The sequence below is a fragment of the Mobula hypostoma genome, chromosome 4 (assembly GCF_963921235.1).
Source record: "Mobula hypostoma chromosome 4, sMobHyp1.1, whole genome shotgun sequence".
Lineage (NCBI taxonomy): Eukaryota > Metazoa > Chordata > Chondrichthyes > Myliobatiformes > Myliobatidae > Mobula > Mobula hypostoma.
Window position 1 is genome coordinate 24,340,775 of NC_086100.1, and position 23,093 is coordinate 24,363,867.

Genomic DNA, 23,093 nt, shown 5'->3' on the forward strand with positions numbered 1-23,093 from the left:
TTTAGAAATTAGCAACAGCTAGTGACAAGGGCAATCCCATGGCCATTCCATCCATTTGTTCATAATAGTTCCCCTTATACAGGAAATACATCAATGTAAAGGCATGTTCAAAAAGGTCATGTTCAAACCTTGACCGGAGGAGGACCAAGCTGTCTTCAATGGAAACTCTCATGAACAGGGACACCATGTTGAAACTGACCATTATGTCCTCTGGGTTCAGTTGGATGTGGTTATCATTTGCCTCCCATTCCTGGACATTCTAATACGACGGAAACCAGGCAGTAGCCTCAGACATGGCATCTATTGGAAACCTACTCATTTGGACTTGTACCTCAAAAATAACTGCCATTGTTATACCTCCCAATATACAGCAGTTATTTCTACCTTGACTAACCGTGTGAAAACTATTTCAGACCCAGAGAGACTCCCCGAGGAAATAAGATGATTACGCACAATATTCCTTCAGAATGGCGACAAGATGAAGGAAATCAATCAGGCCCTTAAAAGGACCAACAGAAAAACTAGGAAACCTAACCACGAGGAGGAACTCATCACTACCTCCTGTCTTCCCTATATTCCCCATGGTTTCTGGAAGGATCGCCAGGATCCTGTAGAAATACCAGATTAATACCATCCACAAACCCGTAAGGAAGCTCAAATCACAGCTTTTGCAGGGTCAAAGATGCCCTGGGATTCAGGTCAGCTGGTGTTTACAGAATTCCCTGTAAATTTGCAGCAGCGTATATATGCCAGACACTGGAAATCTGCATCAAGGAGCACAGAAGGTGTATCTGTTTGGATTACCCAGAGAAATTGGCGGTAGCAGAACATTGCATTTGCAATGGCCATAGGATTGACTTTGACGGCACAAAACTACTGTGCTGTACCAATGGATTTTGAGCCCGTCTGGTAAAGGAAGTCAATGAAATAAAACTACAGGAAAAGAACTTTAACAAAGACAAAAGTCTCATTGTAAGAAAGAACAGGAATTTGATTGTAAGCAACATGGGACAGCAGAAACCTGATTGGATGAGGACTAACCAAGCAGGAGGGACAAACTACACGCCCAGGCCTGATCCCTGATGGAGATGGCAAAGTTCAACATCAAAACGTCTTATAATCAAAACCTATACCCAGTTGGAAGCACGAAGAGTTTATTCATCATATATGCCCGGAAAGCACTAGATCCTTCTTTATGTTCAAGGCTTTCTAAATCAAACCCACTTTATGAAGAAAATATAGCTGTAAAAGAACTATGTTATCAAAGTTTTTAAGAAATTATCTATAGATTTAATATGCTTAAAGTAGCAAAACAAATTTCCATTTAAGCATGAATGCTTCTTTACTGGTGCTCCTTAACACTGATTGTTGTTAAATCGGTTGACTGTTATTGGGTCTCCGCACTGATCACAGCACAGAAAATATTTTTATTTCAGATTTTCAACAAATTGTGCAAATACTCAATAAAATGGGCAGTATAGATAAAATAAGTTGTAAAATGCATAAAACAGGACAGGAATAAGAGTGTAGAATGCAGAGGTTACCGAAGTGATATTAGTGCACAGAAAAACTGAATGACAATGGTTACAAAGGAAAAATAACGTCTAGAGGATGTATACATCAAAACTGTGCCATGAACACCAACAGCCATTGAATCTAAATAACGCAATGCTGCAGTCAAGACTGGGTTTGGAAGACTCAGAAATGTATACACTGAACTCAACTGCAACCAGTACCACTGAGAAGAGACAGAAACCTTAGCAAGAAGAGAGGAAAACTGAAATGATGAATCAAAAGGCCTCAGTAGTTACAGACTGGACACAGGAGTTCTGCAATATGGTCAAATCTACATTTGCTACCTTCTCTTCCAATCAGATCTGAAGTTGTATAAACTACAACATTGTTTCATGTTGAAAGGATGTTTAGGGCTCTGGATAGTTGGAAAGAAGGAATTTAAAAAGGATATCTCCAGTATCTGTAAAGGAAAACTCAGCGGGAGGGGAAGGAATTATTGGGAGAAATTGTGAAGTTCACCAGGGTGTAATTGAGAAGATAGATTAAGATGGCATAAATGACAGATCCTTCAAGAGGTGGTTGAACTAGTACTGAGCAAAAGGGGATGAATACTTTTGAACTACTGGCATTTCAGTTTTTGAATGTTTAGCTGTTTCATGCTTTACAATTTTGCCTGTTTGTTTTTGCGCTGTACTGTTGGAAAAAAAGAGCATCTGATTCCCAAATCAAAATTCTCAGTTAGATTGATCAAGATCCCTGGTTGTCATACTCATTTTTATGAAAAAAGGGTTGAATGCTGAATACCTTTACAAGCACTGCAAAACAATAGTTAAACTGCATCTGGAATACCGTGTTGAATTCTCTTTGCTGCATTATCAGAATGCTTTGAACAGAGTACAAAAGAGGTATTCTGCTGCCTAGATTATAAGGCTGGACAAACTTGTGTTCTTGTGTTATATTCTCTAGAACAGTGAAGGCTGGGGGCGGGGGGGGGGTTGCGGAGACTTGACAGAGATTTATGAGACTGTGAGATAGAGTAGACAGCCAGCATCTTTTTGCTTTCCAGGGTCGAAATGTGTAACACGAGAGAGCAGGCATTTAAGGTGAGAGGGTCCAAGTTTAAAAACCATGTCCAGGGCAAGTATTTTTTTATATAAATGGAGTGGTGGGTGCTTGGAATGCACCACCAGGGTTCGTGATGCAGGCAAATATACCAGAGGCAGTTACGAAGCTCTTGGATTGGCACATTAAAATCAGGGATATGGACTTTCTGTTGCAGAAGGGATTAATTTAGATAGGTACTTAATTGCTAGGTTAATTAGATTAGCACTGCATTATGTGTTTTACATTTCCATCAACGACTTGGATAACGGAATTGATGACATTGTGGCAAAGTTTGCAGATGATACAAAGATACAGTAGCATGCAAGAGTTTGGGCACCCCTGGTCAAAAATTCTGTTACTGTGAATAGCTAAGCAAGTAAAAGATGAAATGATTTCCAAAAGGCATAAAGTTAAAGATGACACATTTCTTTAATATTTTAAGCAAGAAAACTTTTTTATTTGCATCTTTTACAGTTTCAAAATAACAAAAAAGGAAAAGGGCCTGAAGCAAAAGTTTGGGCACCCTGCGTGGTCAATACTTAGTAACACCCCCTTTGGCAAGTATCACAGGTTGTAAACGCTTTTTGTAGCCAGCTAAGAGTCTTTCAATTCTTGTTTGGGGGATTTTCGCCCATTCTTCCTTGCAAAAGACTTCTAGTTCTGTGAGATTCTTGGGTCGTCTTGCATGCACTGCTCTTTTGAGGTCTATCCACAGATCCTCGATGACGCTTAGGTCAGGGGACTGTGAGGGCCATGGCAAAACCTTCAGCCTGCGCCTCGAGGTAGTCCATTGTACAAACCCCATTTCCAGAAAAGTTGGGATATTTTCCAAAATGCAGTAAGAACAAAAATCTGTGATACGTTAATTCACGTGAACCTTTATTTAACTGACAAATGTACAAAGAAAAGATTTTCAATAGTTTTACTGACCAACTTAATTGTATTTTGTAAATATACACAAATTTAGAATTTGATGGCTGCAACACACTCAACAAAAGTTGGGACAGAGTTAAAATAAGATTGAAAAGTGCATAGAATATTCAAGTAACACCGGTTTGGAAGACTCCACATTAAGCAGGCTAATTGGTAGCAGGTGAGGTATCATGACTGGGTATAAAAGTAGCATCCATCAAAGGCTCAGTCTTTGCAAGCAAGGATGGGTCGTGGCTCACCCCTTTGTGCCAAAATTCGTGAGAGAATTGTTAGTCAGTTCAAAAGGAACATTTCTCAACGCAAGATTGCAGAGAATTTAGGCTTTCAATATCTACCGCACATAATATTATGAAAAGATTCAGAGAATTCAGAGACATCTCAGTGCGTAAAGGGTAAGGTCGGAAACCACTGTTGAATGCGCGTGATCTTCAAGCCCTTAGGTGGCACTGCCTAAGAAACCGTCATGCTACTGTGACAATTATAGCCACCTGGGCTCGGGAGTACTTCGGAAAACCATTGTCACTCAACACAGTCCGTCGCTGCATCCAGAAATGCAACTTGATACTGTATTACACAAGGAGGAAGCCATACATGAACCCCATGCAGAAATGCCGGCGAGTTCTCTGGGCCCGAGCTCATCTCAGATGGACCAAAAGACTGTGGAAGCGTGTGCTGTGGTCAGATGAGTCCACATTTCAGCTAGTTTTCGGAAAAAACGGGTGTCGAGTTCTCCGTGCCAAAGATGAAAATGACCATCCAGATTGTTATCAGCGAAAGGTGCAAAAGCCAGCATCTGTGATGGTATGGGGCTGCATCAGTGCCCACGGCATGGGTGAGTTGCATGTATGTGAAGGTGTCATTGACTCTGAGGCGTATATTAGGATTTTAGAGAGACATATGTTGCCATCAAGGCGACGTCTCTTCCCGGGACGTCCATGCTTATTTCAGCAGGACAATGCTTGACCACATTCTGCACGGGCTACAACAACGTGGCTTTGTAGACACAGAGTGCATGTGCTTGACTGGCCTGCTGGCAGTCCAGATCTATCTCCTATTGAAAATGTATGGCGCATCATGAGGAGGAGAATCAGACAACGGAGACCACGGACTGTAGATCAGCTGAAGTCTTATATCAAGCAAGAATGGACAAAATTTCCAATTGCAAATCTACTACAATTAGTATCCTCACTTCCAAAACGATTAAAAAGTGTTATTAAAAGGTGATGTTACACAATGGTAAACATGCCTCTGTCCCAACTTTTGTTGAGCGTGTTGCAGCTATCAAATTCTAAATTTGCGTATGTTTACAAAATACAATTAAGTTGGTCAGTAAAACTATCAAAAATCTTTTCTTTGTACTTTTGTCAGTTAAATAAAGGTTCACGTGAATTAACATATCACAGATTTTTGTTTTTATTCCATTTTGGAAAATATCCCAACTTTTTTGGAAATGGGGTTTGTAGATTTTGAGGTGTGCTTTGGATCATTATCCTGTTATAGAAGCCATCCTCTTTTTATCTTCGGCTTTTTTTTACAGACAGTGTGATGTTTGCTTCCAGAATTTGCTGGTATTTAATTGAATTAATTCTTCCCTCTACCAGTAAATGTTCCCCATGCCACTGGCTGCAACACAAGCTCAAAGCATGATTGATCCACCCCATGCTTAACAGTTAGAGAGGGGTTCTTTCCATGAAATTCTTCACCCTTGTTTCTCCAAACATAGCTTTGCTCATGGCGGCCAAAAAGTTCTATTCAAAAGGTTCGAAGGAACATCTTAAACAAGCCTGATGCATTTTGGAAACAAGTCCTGTGGACTGATGAAGTTAAAATATAACTTCTTGGCTGCAATGAACAAAGGTATGTTTGGAGAAAAAAGGGTGCAGAATTTCATGAAAAGAACCCCCCCTCCAACTGTTAAGCACAGGGGTGGATCGATCTTGCTTTGGGCTTGTGTTGCAGCCAGTGGCACGGGAAACATTTCACTGGTAGAGAGAAGAATGAGTTCAATTAAATACCAGCAAATTCAGGAAGCAAACATCACACCGTCTGTAAAAAAGCCGAAGATGAAAAGAGGATGGCTTCTACAACAGGATAATGATCCTAAGCACACCTCAAAATTCACAATGGACTACCTCAAGAGGCGCAAGCTGAAGGTTTTGCCACGGCCCTCACAGTCCCCTGACTTAAACATCATCGAGAATCTCTGGATAGACCTCAAAAGACCAGTGCATGCAAGACGACCCAAGAATCTCACAGAACTAGAAGCCTTTTGCAAGGAAGAATGAGCGAAAATCCCCCAAACAAGAATTGAAGGACTCTTAGCTGGCTACAAAAAGCATTTGCAAGCTGTGATACTTGCCAAAGGGGGTATTACTAAGTACTGACCATGCAGGGTGCCAAACTTTTGCTTCAGGCCCTTTTTTGTTATTTTGAAACTGTAAAAGATGGAAATAAAAAAGTTTTCTTGCTTAAAATATTAAAGAAATGTGTCATCTTTAACTTTATACCTTTTGGAAATCAGTTCATCTTTTACTCACTTAGCTATTTTTCAGTAACAGAAATTTTGACCAGGGGTGCCCAAACTTCTGCATGCCACTGTAGGTGGAGAGGCAGGTAGCTTTGAAGAATTAGAGAGGCTACAGAAGGACTTAGACAGATTAGGAGAATGGGTAAAGAAGTGGCAAATGAAAAACAGCATCAAGAAGTGTATGGTCATACACTTTGATAAAATAAATAGAAGGGTAGACTATTTTGTAAATGGAGAAAAAAAAATTCAAAAATCTGAGGTGTAAAGGGACTTGGGAATCCTTGTGCAGGTTTCTGTGAGGGTTAATTTGCAGGTTGAGTCTGTGGTGAGGAATAAAAATGCAATCTTAGCATTCATTTCAAGAGGACTGGAATAAAAAAGCAAGATGTAATATTGAGGCTTTGTAAAGCACTGCTGAGGCCTCCCTTGAAGTATTGTAAGCCATTTTGGGTCTGCTATCTAAGAAAGGATGTGCTGACATTGGAAATGGTTCAAAGAAAAATGATTTTTCATAAAAGACTTGTCATACATAGTGTTTGATGGTTCTGGGCCTGTACACACTGAAATTCAGAAGAATGACGAGTGACCTCATTGGAACTTATCGAATGTTGAAAGGTCTCGATAGAGTGAAAGTGGAGAGGATATTTCCTATGGTGGGGCAGTCAAAGACCAGAAGACACAGCCTCAGAATAGAGGGGTGTGCTTTTAGAAGGGAGATGAGGAGGAATTTCTTTAGAATCAGAATCAGGTTTATTACTGTTACATACCTTGTGGTTATCTTGTGACTGTCTTATGGCCATGAGGCCATTGAGTATCTTGTGAGCATGATGTAATGGTCTTCTGATGGTGGGGTGATGTCATTTTCCCGTGTGAGGTCACATGATGACATGTTCTCAACAGGTATATAAAGGGAAACCCTGTTGTGATGCAGTTAGTTTTAGTTAATTCTTCAGTTACTCCATTATGCTGAGTATTCGTCTCATGACGCAGTTTCATTTTAAAGTGGAGCTTTACTTTCTATTGTAAGTCTAGTATTGGAGTGTGAAGACCTTATTAAAGTATGGGAAGCTGAAGGATCGAGTAAAGTTGGGGTCATTCGGCGGTTTAATACAAGATCGATCTTATTGAATCTTCATTCAGAAATAGTTACCTGCATCTGAGATAACCCCTGTAAGAACAGGAAGGGTTTATTTTTGCAGTGTTCATTCGCCAGGATAAGGTCAGTTCCTTTAAGCCGTTTTATTGCCTTCGTCGTGAATCTTTCGGAGGATCAGCAGTAAAGTCACGTCTTCGACGAAATCCATTTGCAGAGAAGTCTCTCCCTATTGACTATGTAAATCACTTGGACTTTCGAATTTACCATTTTAAGAACTGTGTTCGAATTAAGAACTGGCCCAGAGTTGCTGTATAGCAGTTAACTTCCGGTTAAGTTAGTCGTTTGAATTCTTTTCGCTATTGTTGAGCAGAGTTTAATAAATGTTTGTTTGTTTTTTTTTAACCTGACTCAATTCTATATTCAAGTGACATTACCACCAGAGTGTGCTGTGAAATTTGTTGACTTGGCGCAGCAGTTCAATGCAATACATAATATAGAAGGAAAAAAACAAAATAAAATAATAAATAAATAAATAAATTACAGTGTACGTATATTGAATAGATTAAAAATCGTGCAAAAAAATCCAGACATAACATATATTAAAAAAGTAAGGGAGTGCCCAAGGGTTCAATGTCCAATGTGTTAGCCAGAGATGGTGAATCTGTGGAATTTGTTGCTACAGACAGTTGTGGAGGCCAAATCATTGGGTATATTTAAGACAGAGGTTGATAGATTCTTGACTAGTCAGGCATGAAGGGAATAGGGGGAGAAGGCAAGAGATTGGGGCTGAGGGGAAAAATGGATCAGTCATCATGAAATGGCAGAACAAACTCAATGGCTCCTCTATCTTATGGTCTGAAGGGCCAGTTCTTGTGTTGTATTGTTCTGGAGTACAGAGAAATGATTGATTTAAAGAAAATGGTGATAAGACTGAATGCAGTAAGTTTGTTCAAGTTAGATCAGGTGTTGTAGTGTAGATCAATAATTAAGTCACTACAGTTTCTAGCATAATTCATCTATAGGGACATATGAAAATAAACAGAGTAAGCTTACTGCTCCACTTAGCTGACTGCAATGTCAAGTGCTTCACAACACGTTCTCCATTGGACTTGGAAGCCCTGGTCGCACCTTTAGATAAATTATAAAACTCAAGACAATTAGGTAAAATAGAATTTAAAATTCTCCTCTGAATCCTTTATCACTCTGGTCCTCATTAATATTGTAAGATATGATCTTTGATCTATCCAGAAACACATCTTAATCTTGCTTTAGAGGAACTAAATAGAGAAAATGTAAAGCAACAAAAATTATAGGTAATGATTTAAAAAGCAATATTTGATTGTGAGGGGATTGATCAGTAATCGGACAGAAAAATGATAGATGAAAATTAATATAGCAAATGAATTAGATAATTCAACACCAAAATTAATTCAAGTCAAAAGAAATCTAAGAGCTTTTGTTGTTCCATGTTCAATAGGCATTAACTGAACCAAGCAGAATGCTGATATATAACCACAATAATGAAATCTTGCTCAAATTGAAAAGCAACAAGTCAGTTCACATGTTATGTACTGGATGTGGCTCTAGGTGCCAAATAAAGGTATTGAACAGATTAAAGAAGAACCACAAAACTCATCTTGAAAATCAGTGATCAGAGTTCCAATGAAAACCCTGAAACATTAGACCTTAGTTTTGAAAGAAGAATATATAACATCATAGTAATGATGATATAGCACATAAAAGGCGAATATGAACTGTGACTACAAATGAAATTGCATCAGAACGACAGTGATCTTAAATGAAAGGCAAAAATACATGATGCAAAAAAATTATAAAGAGTAATCAACACACAGGAGACAAAAGTACATTAGCACAGGCAACAAAATGAAATAATTTAAGAAATGGTAAGACGTTGCAATGGGAAACATGTCACAGTAAATAAGCTACAATAGACAAACTGCTTTTTCCTATCACATTTTTGTGATCTTCAGCTATATCTGTTTTCAGATATAAAGATTATTTTCTCATTTCTAAAATTTGAAAGTTATCCCAAACCCCATAAGCAATATCTACTTTGACATCTAAAATTGCCATCATATTTCCCAAGCAGATTCTAGATTCTACAGTGATTCAAGTAACAGGCTTGGCAATGCCTGAGCCATCTAATTCTATGCAAAGCGTCCTTAACAGCACAGAAAATGTTTCAGGGCAAATAAAATAGTGGGAATGTTTCAGGGCAAATGAAATAGTGGGAAAGGGAAAGGATGAACTGATGAAAGAATACAATTGCTGAATTTGTTCATTTCCTAAAGCAGGGAATATTTATTTTCAGTTTCTTTATTCATCCAGGGCTAAAATAATCACATTCAACAGATAATTTTCTATGTCTATAGCATAAATCATGTACGAGATGGAATCTGACAGCAGCATAGTACTTCCTTTTTAAAATTATAAACATCAGTTACCATAAAAACAATGAAATGAGAAATACAACCAGGATCATTTAGCTCTTCAAGGTTAGTCTTCTATCAAGTAAGATCAAGGCTGATCTTCAGTTCAATGCTATATCCCACACCACATCCTTAAGACAGTTCATTGCCCAAAAATCTATCAGCTATTAAGTAAAACACATGAAAAGGAATAACCATCCATATCTCTTTTGGGTACAGAATTCCAATGATTCACAATCCTTTCTCTGTCACCTAATCCAATGGTGGTGAAACTGCAGAACTTACTTTCTAAGAGAGTTGTGAAGGTTCAATTGCTGAGTTTAACTTGACTCTAAACATAACAAAAAATTCAGGGAACACACATCAAAGTTGCTGGTGAATGCAGCAGGCCAGGCAGCATCTCTAGGAAGAGGTACAGTCGACATTTCAGGCCGAGACCCTTCGTCAGGTTCACCAGCAACTTTGATGTGTGTTGCCTGAATTTCCAGCATCTGCAGAATTCCTGTTGTTTGCGTTTTAAAAAATTCAGGGAATAAGATTCATGAAAGTACTGCTGAAACAAAAGATATGCCATGATCTTACTGAATAGTCAGGGTAGAGTGACCAAATGGTCCAATCTTGCTTCAACTTTGTGTTATTTTCCAACAACCACTGGGGTCATCAGCTTACCTCATACAAGCTGAACTTCTCGTCTGCACCACCAGTTCAAAATATAATAAACAGAGGCAATTAAGCCTCTTCTGCCCTGTTAATCCCTCTCCTCACTGTCTCCAAGTACTTCTGTCCTTCACCTTAGAGACCAAAAGTACACACAGCATCCAGATATGCAGTTACCTAAGTCACAGGGCATCTTCTTTACACTAATGCTCTTGTACACAAAGGTCATTGGATGCATTTTCCTTGCTATACCTGAATGTTTATTTTTCATATTTCATGCTTTAACACTCCCAAATCCTTTTGAACCAGTCTGTTCCATCCATTCAAAATACATGCTGTTTTCCTCTAACATTCTACCAAAATAACGAAAAGTGATTATACCATAAGACCCTAAGACATAGGAGCAAAATTAGGCCATTTGGTCCATCGAGTCTGCTCTGCCAATCATGGCTGATCCTTCTTTCACCTTCTCAGCCTCACTTCCCAGCCTTCTCCCCATAACCTTTGATGTCATGTCCAATCAAGAACCAATCAAGCTCTGTCTTAAATATACCCAACAACCTGGCCTCCATTGCTGCCTGGGACAATAAATTCCACAAATTCACCACCCTCTGGCTAAAGAAATTTCTCCACACCTCTGTTTTAAATCGATGCCCCTCTATCCTGAGGCTGTGCCCTTGTGCTAGATACCCCCACTACAAGAAAAATCCTTTCCACACCTACTGTCCAGGTCTTTCAACATTCAAAAGGATTCCCTCCTCATCCTCTAAATTCCAGTGAGTACAGGCCCATTCAAACATTCCTTGAATGATAACCCTTTAATTCCTGGAATCATCCTTGTGAACCTCATGAACCCTCTCCAATGCCAGCACATCTTTTCTTAGATGAGCAGCCCAAAACTGTTCATAGTACTCAACACTCAAAGTGAGCCCTCACCAGTGCCTTATAAATCCTCAACATCATATTCCTGCTCTTGTATTCTAGACCTCTTAAGATGAATGCTAACATTGCATTTGCCTTCCTCACCACTGAAGTTAACTTTTAGGGTGCTCTGTACAGGGAGTCCTAAGTCTCTTTGCTTATCAGATTTTTGGATTTTCTCCCTGTTTAGAAACATTGTAATTAATTTGTCACACTCTTGCCCATTTGCCTAATCTGCTTAAGAGCTTCTGCAGCCTACCAGTTTCTTCAACGCTACCTGCCCCTCCACCAATCTTCATATCATCTGCAAACTTGGCAACAAAGCCATCTATTCCATCATCTAAATCACTAATATATAGCATAAAAAGCAGTCCCAACACTGACCCCTGTGCAACACCATTCGTCACTGGCAGGCAGCCAGAAAAGAATCCGTTTATTCCCACTCGTTGCATCCCATCACTCAGCCAATGCTCTAACCATGCCAGTAACTTTCCTGTAATACCATGGGCTCTTAACTTGGTAAGTAGCCTCATGTGTGGCACCTTGTCAAAGGCCTTATGAAAGTCCAAATATACAACATCCACTGTATCCTCTACATGTAATCTCCTCAAAGACTTCCAACGGGCTCGTCAGGCAAGATTTTCCCTTAAGGAAACAATGCTGACTTTGTCCCATCTTGTCCTGTGTCACCAAGTACTCCATAATTTCATCCTTAACAATTAAACCCAACATCTTCCCAATCACTGAGGTCAGGTTAACAGGTCTATAATTTCCTTTCTGCTGCGTTCCTCCTTTCTTAAAGAGTGGGTTGACATTTGCAATTTTCCAGTCCTCTGGCATCATGCCAGAGTCCAATGATTTTTGAAAGATCGTTAGTTGTGGACTTCAGACATGCTAGGAGCCACACTCATGTCCCCATCTACATCAACGGAGCTGTAGTGGAGCGTGTATCAAGCTTCAAATTCCTTAGTGTTCACATTTCCGAGGATCACACCTGGTCCCTGAACTGTTCTATCCTGATTAAAAAGGCGCAACAGCGCCTTTATTTCCTGCGGAGCATCAAGAAAGCTCACCTCGGGCCGGCTGGTGGCAAAAAATGACTGTGTGAGGAGTGGCGCGCCAGTCGCGCTCTCGCTCTCGCTCCGCGCCTTGTAAAAGCCATGAAAAAGATATCATCACGGAAGCACGCACGGACACGCAGACGCACAGACGCGCATGCACGCAGACACAGACACACATGTACACGCAAAAAAAAAAGCTCACCTCTGTCCCAGGATGCTGATGGACTTTTACCGCTGTACCGTTGAGAGCGTACTCAGCAACTACATCTCAGTGTGGTATGGCAATTGTCCTGTATCCGATGGCAACACACTCCAGCGTGTGATGAAAACTGCCCAGCGGATTATTGGCACCCAATTACCCACCATTGAGAACATCTACCATAAACACTGCCTGGGCAGGGCAAAAAGCATTATCAAGGATGCATCTCACCCCAACCATGGACTTTTCACCCTCCTCCCATCTAGTAGGCACTACAGGAGCCTTCGCTCCTGCACCAGCAGGCACAGGAAGAGCTTCTTCCCTAAGGCTGTGACCCTGCTGAACCTCACATCACAGCGCTAGGTAGTATTGCATCCATATTGTACTGTCTCAGTACTTTTATATTTGTGTGCTGTAGCACTTACTTTTTATTCACAGTTATTTTGTAAATAACACTATTCTTTGCTTTTCTGGTCAGATGCTGACTGCATTTCATTGGCTTTGTATCTGTACTCGGCACAATGATAATAAAGTTGAATCTAACCTAATCTAATTTAATCTAATGCCTCATCAATCTTTTCCGCTACCTGTTTCAGAACACAAGGGTGCAGTTCATCTGGCCCGGGTGACTTATGTAACCTTATGTCTTTCAGCTTATTGAGCACCTTTCCCTTGTAATAGTAACTGCACTCAATTCTCTTCTCTCACACACTTCAACATATGGCACACTGCTAGTATCTTCCACAGCGAAGGCTGATGCAAATTACTCATTCAGTTCATCTGCCATCTCCGTGGCCCCCGTTATTGTTTCTCCAGCCTCATTTTCTAGCAGTCCTATATCCACTCTCATCTCTCTCTTATTTTTTGTATACTTGAGAAAGCTTTTCACTATCCACTTTCATATTGTTTGCTAGCTTACTTTCATGTTCCACCATACTCTCACAAACATACCACTGTTCAACAGGTCTCAACCATAGGATGCAAAACTGGGCTGAGAAGTAGCAGATGGAATTCACCCCAGATATGTGTGAGGTGGCTCATTTTGGTAGGTTAAATATGATGGCAGAATATAGTATTAATGGTAAGACTCTTGTCAGTGTGGAGGATCAGAGGGATCTTGGGGTCTGAGTCCATAGGACACTCAAAACTGCTGCGCAGATTGACTCTGTGGTTACGGAGGCATACGGTGTATTGGGCTTCATCAACTGTGGGATTGAGTTCAAGAGCCAAGAGGTAATGTTGCAGCTATATAGGACCCTGGTCAGACCCCACTTGGAGTACTGTGCTCAGTTCTGGTCACCTCACTACAGGAAAGATGTGGAAACGAGAGAAAGGGTGCAAAGGAGATTTACAACAATGTTGCCTGGAATGAGGAGCATGCCTTATGAGAATAGGTTGAGTGAACTTGGCCTTTTCTTCTTGAAGCGAAGGAAGATGAGAGGTGACTTGATAGAGGTGTATAAGATGATGAGAGGCATTGATCGTGTGGATAGTCAGAGGCTTTTTCCCAGGGCTGAAATGACTAACATGAGAATGCACAGTTTTAAGGTGCTTGGAAGTAGGTACAGAGGAGTTGTCGGGGTAAGTTTTGTTTTTACGCAGAGTGGTGAGTGCGTGGAATGGGCTGCTGGTGAAGGTGGTGGAGGCGGATAAAATGGGGTCTTTTAAGAGGTTCTTGGATAGGTACATGGAGCTTAGAAAAATAGAGGGCTACGGGTAACCCTAGGTAATTTCTGGCCTATATTGTGCTGTAGGTTTTCTGTTTCTCTTTGTTTCTATGTTTCATATTGAAGACATTTCCAGCCATGGCAGACGTCAGCAAATGCAATACAGGCAAACACTCATTACAACCATTTGAAAAATAAAGATTCAAATTACAGAATTCAAAATTCACTTCCCAAGAATTGAAAACACAAAATAAAATTCAATCTCATGGAATTTTTTCAACTTATTTCTTGACGCAGCTCCACATTACAGAAAATTAAGATATAGAATGCTTTCAAGACGTGCACCTTATAACGAGAGATTGGCCTGTATGCAACACTTAATAAAATTGTTCCCTCACTTACAGGATGATGAAAGTATGGATACAATAAAACCTTACTCTAAAACAATTCATGCGTATTTATTCTTATCTTCCTCAGCAGGATAATGGCTATAGTTTCATGAAATGAAGGACAGAAAAATTAATAGTTTGTAATAAAATAATACAACAAATTGACAACATGGCAAAGACATTTTGGCTGCCAGCCTTATTTTTAAAAAAATGACAAACCATATAATTCGGTGATTTATACAGTAGCCCTTGAAGGTTTACTTGCAATTGTTGAATTTCACTTCAAAGTTCAAAGTATATTTATTATCAAGTACATATATATCACCATTTACAACCCTGAGATTCATTTTCAGTAAATCCAACAACCATAACAGAATCAATAAAAGACTGCACCCAACAGGGCAGGTAGCAGTGTCCAAAAGACAACAAACTGTGAAAATACAAAAGAAAAAAGAAATTGAAAATAAATAATAATTTTATTATTTATGTGCATCATTAATAATTTTAATATACATATTAATTATTACACAGGTTGACCACCACGAATCCAGTGCTAGATTAGTGATTTTGGCAAATCATGGGTGGTTAGGTTAAAGTAAACACTTCAAACCCACTTGATAATCACCACATCCTTGGATAATAAAGAAAAAAGAAACAACAAATGAAAAGCAATTTTTCACAAATTCCTGTACTGGTCTGCCAGAGTCAACTGCACTCAATAGCCACTTCAAAAGCAGGGAGTAATAGTTAGCCTTCAAAGAGCATAATATGCCATTGTTCAATAGTTAAATTAATGACATACAGTTAGGTGGCTAATCCGAAAGCATTATTCTTTACCAAGAGTTCTGCTTTTGGGTGCACAGAGCAGTTATCTAAAATCAGGATCCTCTGTAGTCAGTGTTCATCTTGGAGTACACTGCCAACATAAGGCAGTTTTGTCCGCATTGTAGACCTGCTCGAGACTTAAATTTTTGTTAGAAACTCTCTTCACAAACTCATCAACAAACTCAGCAGCCGCTTTCTTGCCTGCTGACTGTTTTTCACCACACACTGCACAAAACTTTATGTCATGTCACTGCTAGAAATGCTGTAGCCATCCTTCACTATAATCACCCCAGTCCTAATTTTCATGAAATAATTTTGCTTGTTCCTTCACCATCTCTGACAGTTCTACACCTACAACTCTGCTGGTGCAAAGTTTATCTACTTGTGAAAATCTTCCATCTTTCATTGCTTTCTTTATGCACATCTGTTTTTTGATTCACTGTCAGCAAAGAACTGGAGCAACTTTTCTTTTTGTTTCTTTATATCATAAATTGTGGAAAAGCCAATGTTATACAAGTTGTGTATGCTTTTCAGACACACCACTGTCGAGTTTTTTCAGAACTTCCACCTTATCTTGTATAGATATCATACCATGTTTGAGCTTTGCACCACAAGAAGCACTTCCTTTATTCAATGAAGACATGACTGGGGCTAGATAAAAATAAACGCAGAATAACATAGAGGAATGACTAGCTTCTTTTAAAGTCTGTGCCAGCAGCTGCTACTGCTAATGACGCCACCAAAACAGTGGCAATAGGTTGGCGGGTTGGCACACTGACATCGGGAATTTGAAAATAGGCTGGTGAAAATTGTGTCCAAATCACTGGTGGAACCCGATTACTGATTGCCAGATTCAAGGTGGTCGAACTGCATTAAATGTATGACTCTCACCATACATTTAAAAGGTTTTGGCTGAAGCTGAGAAATTCTTGCATTATTCATTGTTGCAATAAATATTTAATCCTCTGGTAAAACCACATGACTCATCTGCAATTGATAACAAGCAAGGCACTTAAGGAAGACTTGAAACTACAATGAAGTAGACCCAAAAGTGAAGTGCAATTGTAAAATATTCAGGCATTTTTTACTACAATACAAGCATTTTTAAACAACCATGTTTTTTTAAAAAAAGGAAGAGAGTACACAGAATTACAAACCAGATAGCCAGGCATCAGTAGCAGTAGAGGGGAGTGCGAGGGCAGAGAAACCAGAATCCATATAAAGATGCAATGGTAGAGCATTTGGGATACAGTGACAGGATTGGGCAAAAGAAGCAGGCACTTATGAAGGGAGGATCATGTGTGACAAATTTACTAGAATTTTTCTGAGCATGTAACTGGCAGGGTGGATGAAGAACAAACCAGTGGGTACGGCATACTTCAAAAAGGATATTTTAGAAGATCTCACACTGCAAGCTTAGTGGACAAAATTAAAATAGCATTTGGGAATCTGATAGCTGTCATGGGTAGAGAGCTGATTAGCACACTAAAAACACAAAACCAATCAACAGGTTTTTTTTCCATTTGGTAGCCAATGATTAGTAGGGTACCACTAAGTTCGATACTGAGCCAGTTAGTCACGACACATATTACGTGAGAGGATGAAATGCAATAACTTCAAGTTTGCAGACAAAGGTGGGAGGAAATATAAACCGAGGAAGAGGATATAGAGAGGTAATAATATAATGTAGACAGATTGAGTGAGAGGGCAAATGGTGGGTACAGTACACTAGATAAGTGTGAGATTATCATTTGAAGGCAAAAAACAGGAAGGTTATCTGAACAGAGAGATTAAGATAGGGATAGATGCAGTGAGACTGGATGCCTTTATGCACTAGTCAATTAAAGCAAGCATGCAGGCACAGCAGATAGTTAAGAAGGCAATCTGAATGCTTGCCTTCAGAGCACAAGGGATGAAATATAGAAAGAAAAATGTATTTGTGCAATTGTGAAGGGCCACACTAACACTACATTAAGTAGTGTGCAGTTTTAATAGCAAAATCGTTACGGGGAGTGTGCAATGAAGGTTCACCAGACAGACCCTGGGATGCTAAAGATATTCAGGTGATTGGGTTTATTCATTTAGTAAGTGATAATATGACACCTAATTAGTTTTTGCAAGGACTGAGATAGGGAGTCAGAAGCTCAATATGGGAGAAAGGCAAATCAATTCCATTATGCTCCAGACCATTGTGCCAAACCCACTGTAACAGCACATCCACCATATCAATTAACAGAAATACCTCAAAAATAAATACAATCAATCTGCATTAGTTTCTAATGGCACATTTCACCAATATCTACTGTTAAGACTTATGGGAATTTTGCAATGGAATACAGTATATGAAACAAGCCAGGGATACAGGATCTGTTTTTTACTTCATAGCATTATTTTCTATTTTGTTGGTAATGTGCATGTTGAGTTGGTATGTAGATATTTAGGTTATATTATTCAAGGTAATTCTCAACAGTAATTTATCCCATTTCACAGTTCTTAGGGCACGTGATAAGACCTGAAGTCACAAGTACAGAATTAGGCCATTGGGTCCATTGAGTTTGCTCCTACATTTTATGATGGCAGATTTCTTATCCCTCTCAACTTCATTCTCCTGCCTTTTCCCTGGAACCTTTGACAATTTTACTAATCAAAAATTACCAACCTTCACTTTATATATACCCATGGCCTCTACAGCAGTTTGTGGCAATGAATTCCACATATTCTCCACCTTCTGGCTAAAGAAGTCTTCATCTCTGTTCTAAAGGGACACCTCTCTCTTCTGAAGCTGTGCCCTCTAGTGCTAAAATCCCCCAGTCTAGGAAATATCCTTTCCACATTCATCTTATTTAAGCCGTTCAATATTTAATTGGATTCGATGAGATCCCCCTCATTCTTCTAAATCCGTTGAGTACAGGGCCAAAACTATTAAATACTCCTCATACATTAATCCTTTCATTCCCAGAATCAATTTTGTGAACATCCCCTAGACCCTCCACAATACCAACACATCATTTCTCAGATAAGAGGCCCAAAACTGCTCACAACACTCCCAAGTATGGTCTGACTAATGCCTTATAAAGCATCAGCATTACATCCTTGCTTTTATATTTGAGTCCTCTCAAGAAGAATGCTAACATTGTATTTGCCTTCCTTGCCACCAGCTCAACCTGCAAGTTAGCCTTTAGGGAATCCTGCATGAGGACTCCCAAGTCTCTTTCCACCTCAGATTTCTGAATTCTCACTCCCCTTAGAAAATTATTGTATAAAAAATCTTTCCTGTAATACCATGGGATTTTATCTAGTTTAGCAACCTCATGTGCGGCACCTTGTCAAAGTCCTTCTGGAAATCCAAGTAAACAACATCCACTGACTCTCCTTTGTCTCTCCTGCCTGTTAGTTCCTCAAATAATTCCAACAGATTTGTCAGGCAAATTTCCCCTTAAGAAAACCATGTTTACTTTGGCCTATTTTATTGTGTGCCTCCAGGTAAACCAAAATCTCATTGTTAATAATGGACTCCAACATTTTCACAACCACTGAAGTCAGGCTAACTGGTCTATAATTTCCTTTCTTCTGCCATTTTCAATCTTCCAGTCTTCTGGAACCATTCCAGAATCAAGTGATTCTTGAAAGATCATTACTAATGCCACCACATTCTCTTTAGCTTTCTTTTTCAGAATCCTGGGGTGGAGTCCATCTGGTCCAGGTGACTTATCCACCATTAGATCTTTCAGCTTCCAAGCATGCTTTCCTTAGTAATAGCAACTACACTCAATTCTGCTCCCTGACCCTCTCAAATTTGTGGCATACTGCAAGTTTTTTTTTCCCCCACAGTGAAGACTGATGCAGAATACTCAAAGTTTGTCTGCCATTTTTTTAATCCATTACTACCTCTCCAGCGTCATTTTCCAGTGGTACGATATCCAATCTCTTTTACTCTTTATATATCTGAAAAGACTCCTCTTTTGTATTACTGGCTACTTTACCTTCATACTCATCTTCTCTCCTTATTGTTTCTCAGTTTCCTTCAGTTGGTTTTTAAAAGCTTCCCAACCCTCCATCTTCCTGCTAATTTTTGCTTTTACTTTTATGTTGTCTATTAACTTCCCTTGTCAGCCATAGTTGCCTCATTTTCCCTTTAGAATACTTCCTCTTTGGTATGTATCTACTCTTTGCCTTCTGAATTGTTCCCAAAAACACTATCCATTGCTGTCATCATCCCTGCTAGTGTCCCCTTCCAATCAACTTTGGGAAGCTCCTCTCTTATGCCTCTGCAGATCTCTTTACTCCACTGTCATACTGATATATTTGATGTTAGCTTCTCCCTCTCAAATGAAAGGTGAATTCATTGTTTATAGTCACTGTCTCCTAAGGGTTCCTTTACCTTAAGCTCCCTAATCAAATCTGTTTCATTACACAACACCCAATCTAGAATTGCTTTTTCCATAGTGAGCTCAACCACAAGCTGCTCTTAAAAGGCATTGCGTAGGCATTCTATGAATTCCTTTTCTTGCAATCCAGCAACAACCCATCCAATCTACCTGCATAGTGAAATCTTCCACGACTATCCTAGCATTGCTCTTTTGACAGGCCTTTTCCAACTCCTGTTGTAATTTTATCACACATCCTGGCTACGGTTCAGAGGCCTATATATAATTCCCATTAGGGTCTTCTTACCCTTGCAGTTTTGTAACGATATCCACAAGGATTCAACATTTTCTGATCCTATGTCACCAAAGGGTTTGATTTCATTTTTACCAACAGAGCCACCCACCACCTCTGCCTGCCTGCATATCCTTGCTTAAGCTCCCAACTATGAGCTTCTTTCAGCCATGACTAAGTGATGAACACTTCATACCCACCAATCTCAAACTGCGCTACAAGATCAGCTACCGTATGCATTTATATTTAACACCTTCAAGTCCTGTATTTATCACCCTTTTCAATTTTGCTTCATGTTACACTTCATCTCATCCCACTGACTACAATTTTGCCCTATCATTTGCAATGTCCTTCCTCTCAGTCTCACTACACATTGCTTCCACTTTTATACCAAATGCCCCATCCTCAGCCATAACACTCCATTTCCCATTCCCGTGTCAAAATTAGTTTAAACCCTCTCTAGATCTGGTACCCAGCTGCATGAACTATGGGAAAAAAACATTGCATCAAAAGCAAATGAAACCCACACAAACTTTTTACCAGTGGTGAATTAACACTGGAAAAAATGAATGCAAGTCAAAATGCTCCTAGTATACCTGGGGACATGGGTCTTTCTTTTAATTCAACATTAAACACTTGCACCTAATGATAAAAATCTTGTGAGTTATTTTTACTAGAAATCAAGAGGTGCTACCAAAGAACAGAGACAAGAACAAAATACTTACTTTGTTTGATTAACCTTTTGTCTGCCACAATAATGTTTTCAGCATCAATGATGATGACTTTTCCATCCCGAGATCCAACCGCAAAGTTATCAAAGCTGACATCCAGGAGGTAGAGTGCAAACTCAAAATCATTATTCGTGAGTTGCTCAGCAATTTCCAGCAACTGCCAGGCCAAGTCTACTCGTTTTTCCCAAGGTGCATGGTAGAAACTCCAAAGTTCATTGCCTACATAATTTACAGCCACCATTCTCCCACAGGCTCCAAGGTATTTTGCAAAAGGCCATCCTTCATCTGATGGAAAACTCTATGTAAAAAAAAAGGGGAAAAAAATGATCAAGAATCATCTACACAATGAAATTTAGTAATTCATAAAACAGTCGACAAGTCACATAGCTTTGAATACTTTACACTGCAAGGGTTACATATTCAGGGTCTTAGAGTAGATGTGTTTTATGTGAAAAACAAAATCCACGCATTGTTTCAGCTACAACTGGTTCTCAGCCAAAATGCTAAGCTTATTACTTCTGTTCTTTTTATTTACATTTTCCTTTCCAAATATTTCTCAGTTCACTTCAGAAGGAGAATGGTCCAATACATAATTTGGGGTAGGGGAGTTCTTTCAGTTATCTTAAATATTCTGCCCAGCAATAATCCTTGTTCAGAGTTACTAAAACAGATTGTATCATCATTATGCTGTTTACACAAGTTTTCATTTTCACAATTTGGCTCCTGTATTTGCAATACTGTAATACAAAATTCACTGCACTTCATCGGCTGTGAATGTTTCAGGATGCCCTGAAGAGGATATGAAAAGCACTACACAAACGGAGATCATTTCTAACATTAATAAACTTAAATCAGTCCTCTTTCATTATCAACTTCCCAGATGGTAGAATCAATTGTACAATACTTATTCAAGGTCTTAAAGGAAGCAATCACTGTATTATGAATGTTCTGAACATTCAAAATGGTGATTTAATTTCTGTACTTCAGGCTACTCTCAATCATCAGCAGACTGATAAAAGGCATTGTCAACAGTGTTAGCAAATGACAGCTACTCACCAAAACCTAATCACTGAAGATGCCTCGTTAGGGATTAGTTTAGACAATTTGGCTCCAAAAATGCACCAAACAGCTGTATTCCAGAGGGGAGGTAAGAATGACTAACTTTGGTATGAAGAAGACAAGGGAAAATATTCCATTGACTAGAGTACAACTTAGTAGGGAAAAAAAATGGATGATTATAGCTGGAAGTCGCTCATCCCAACTTCAATACATTTAACACAGAAGACCCTAAAGCAATGTCGCAGTCTCAATTGAAGCAGTTTCATCACTAACCTCCTTTCCATCACATGGTTAGAAGTGAGGCTGATCATTCAACTGCATTTGCAACTCCTCAGCAAAGTAAAGCAATCCATGCCTGCTGCAGCAAGATCTGGATGGTATTCAGACACGATTATTAAGTCGGAAGTGTACTGGACATTCAATGTCAATTGAATGCCCCAACAACAAAATTCTAAGTGGGTCACATTGACCAAAAACTCAACCAAACTTGCCACATAAATAACATGGTTACATGAGCAATTCAGAAAAAGAATCAGAATCAGGTTTTTTATCATTAACATAAGTCTTAAAATTTGGTGTTTGAAGGCAGCAGTGAAACGCAATACATAAAAAATTACTATAATTTACAGTAAGAAATATAAACATAAATAAGTAGCACAAATAGAGAGCAAAAAGCAAGGTAATGTTTCTGAACCGTTCAGAAATCTGATGGCAGAGCTGAAGAAGCTGTTCCGAAAATGTTGAGTGTGTATCTTCAGGCTCCTGTACCTCCTCCCTAAAGGTAATGAGAAGAGGGCATATCCTGGATAGCAAGGATCCTTCGTGATCGATGCCATCTTCTTCAGGCATCACCTATTGAAGATATCCTTGATGATGGGAAGCATAGTGCCATGTTGGAGCTGGCTGAGTTTACAACACTCTTCAGCGATACACTGGCCCCCTCCATACCAGACAAAGATGCAACGAGTTAGAATGCTCTCCATGGTACTTAACAAATCTCCTCAAATTCCTAATAAAATAAATACCTATAAAAAGTATTCACCTCCTTCCCCCTTGGAAGTTTTCATGTTTTATTATTTTACAGGATTGAATCATGGTGGATTTAGTTTTGGCTTTTTTGGCATTGATTAACAGAAAAGATTCTTTTCTGTCAAAGTGAAAACAAATTTCTACAAATTGGTCACAATTTATTAGAATTATTAAACACAAAATAATTAATTGCATTCAAGTCAGTATTTATTTAGCCAGCACCTTTGGCAGCAATTACAGCCTTGAGTCTATGTGGATAGGTCTCTATCAA

General features: G+C 39.3%; 1 protein-coding gene across 2 annotated transcripts in view; it reads right to left on the bottom strand.

The window, feature by feature from the left end:
- Positions 1–23,093, bottom strand: part of dipk2ab (divergent protein kinase domain 2Ab) — a 225,589-nt gene that overhangs the window by 103,203 nt on the left and 99,293 nt on the right. For both annotated transcript variants that reach the window (XM_063045402.1, XM_063045403.1), the window contains exon 3: positions 20,729–21,032. In XM_063045402.1, coding sequence (XP_062901472.1) covers positions 20,729–21,032 — 304 coding nt within the window. The remainder of the gene's footprint in view (positions 1–20,728; positions 21,033–23,093) is intronic.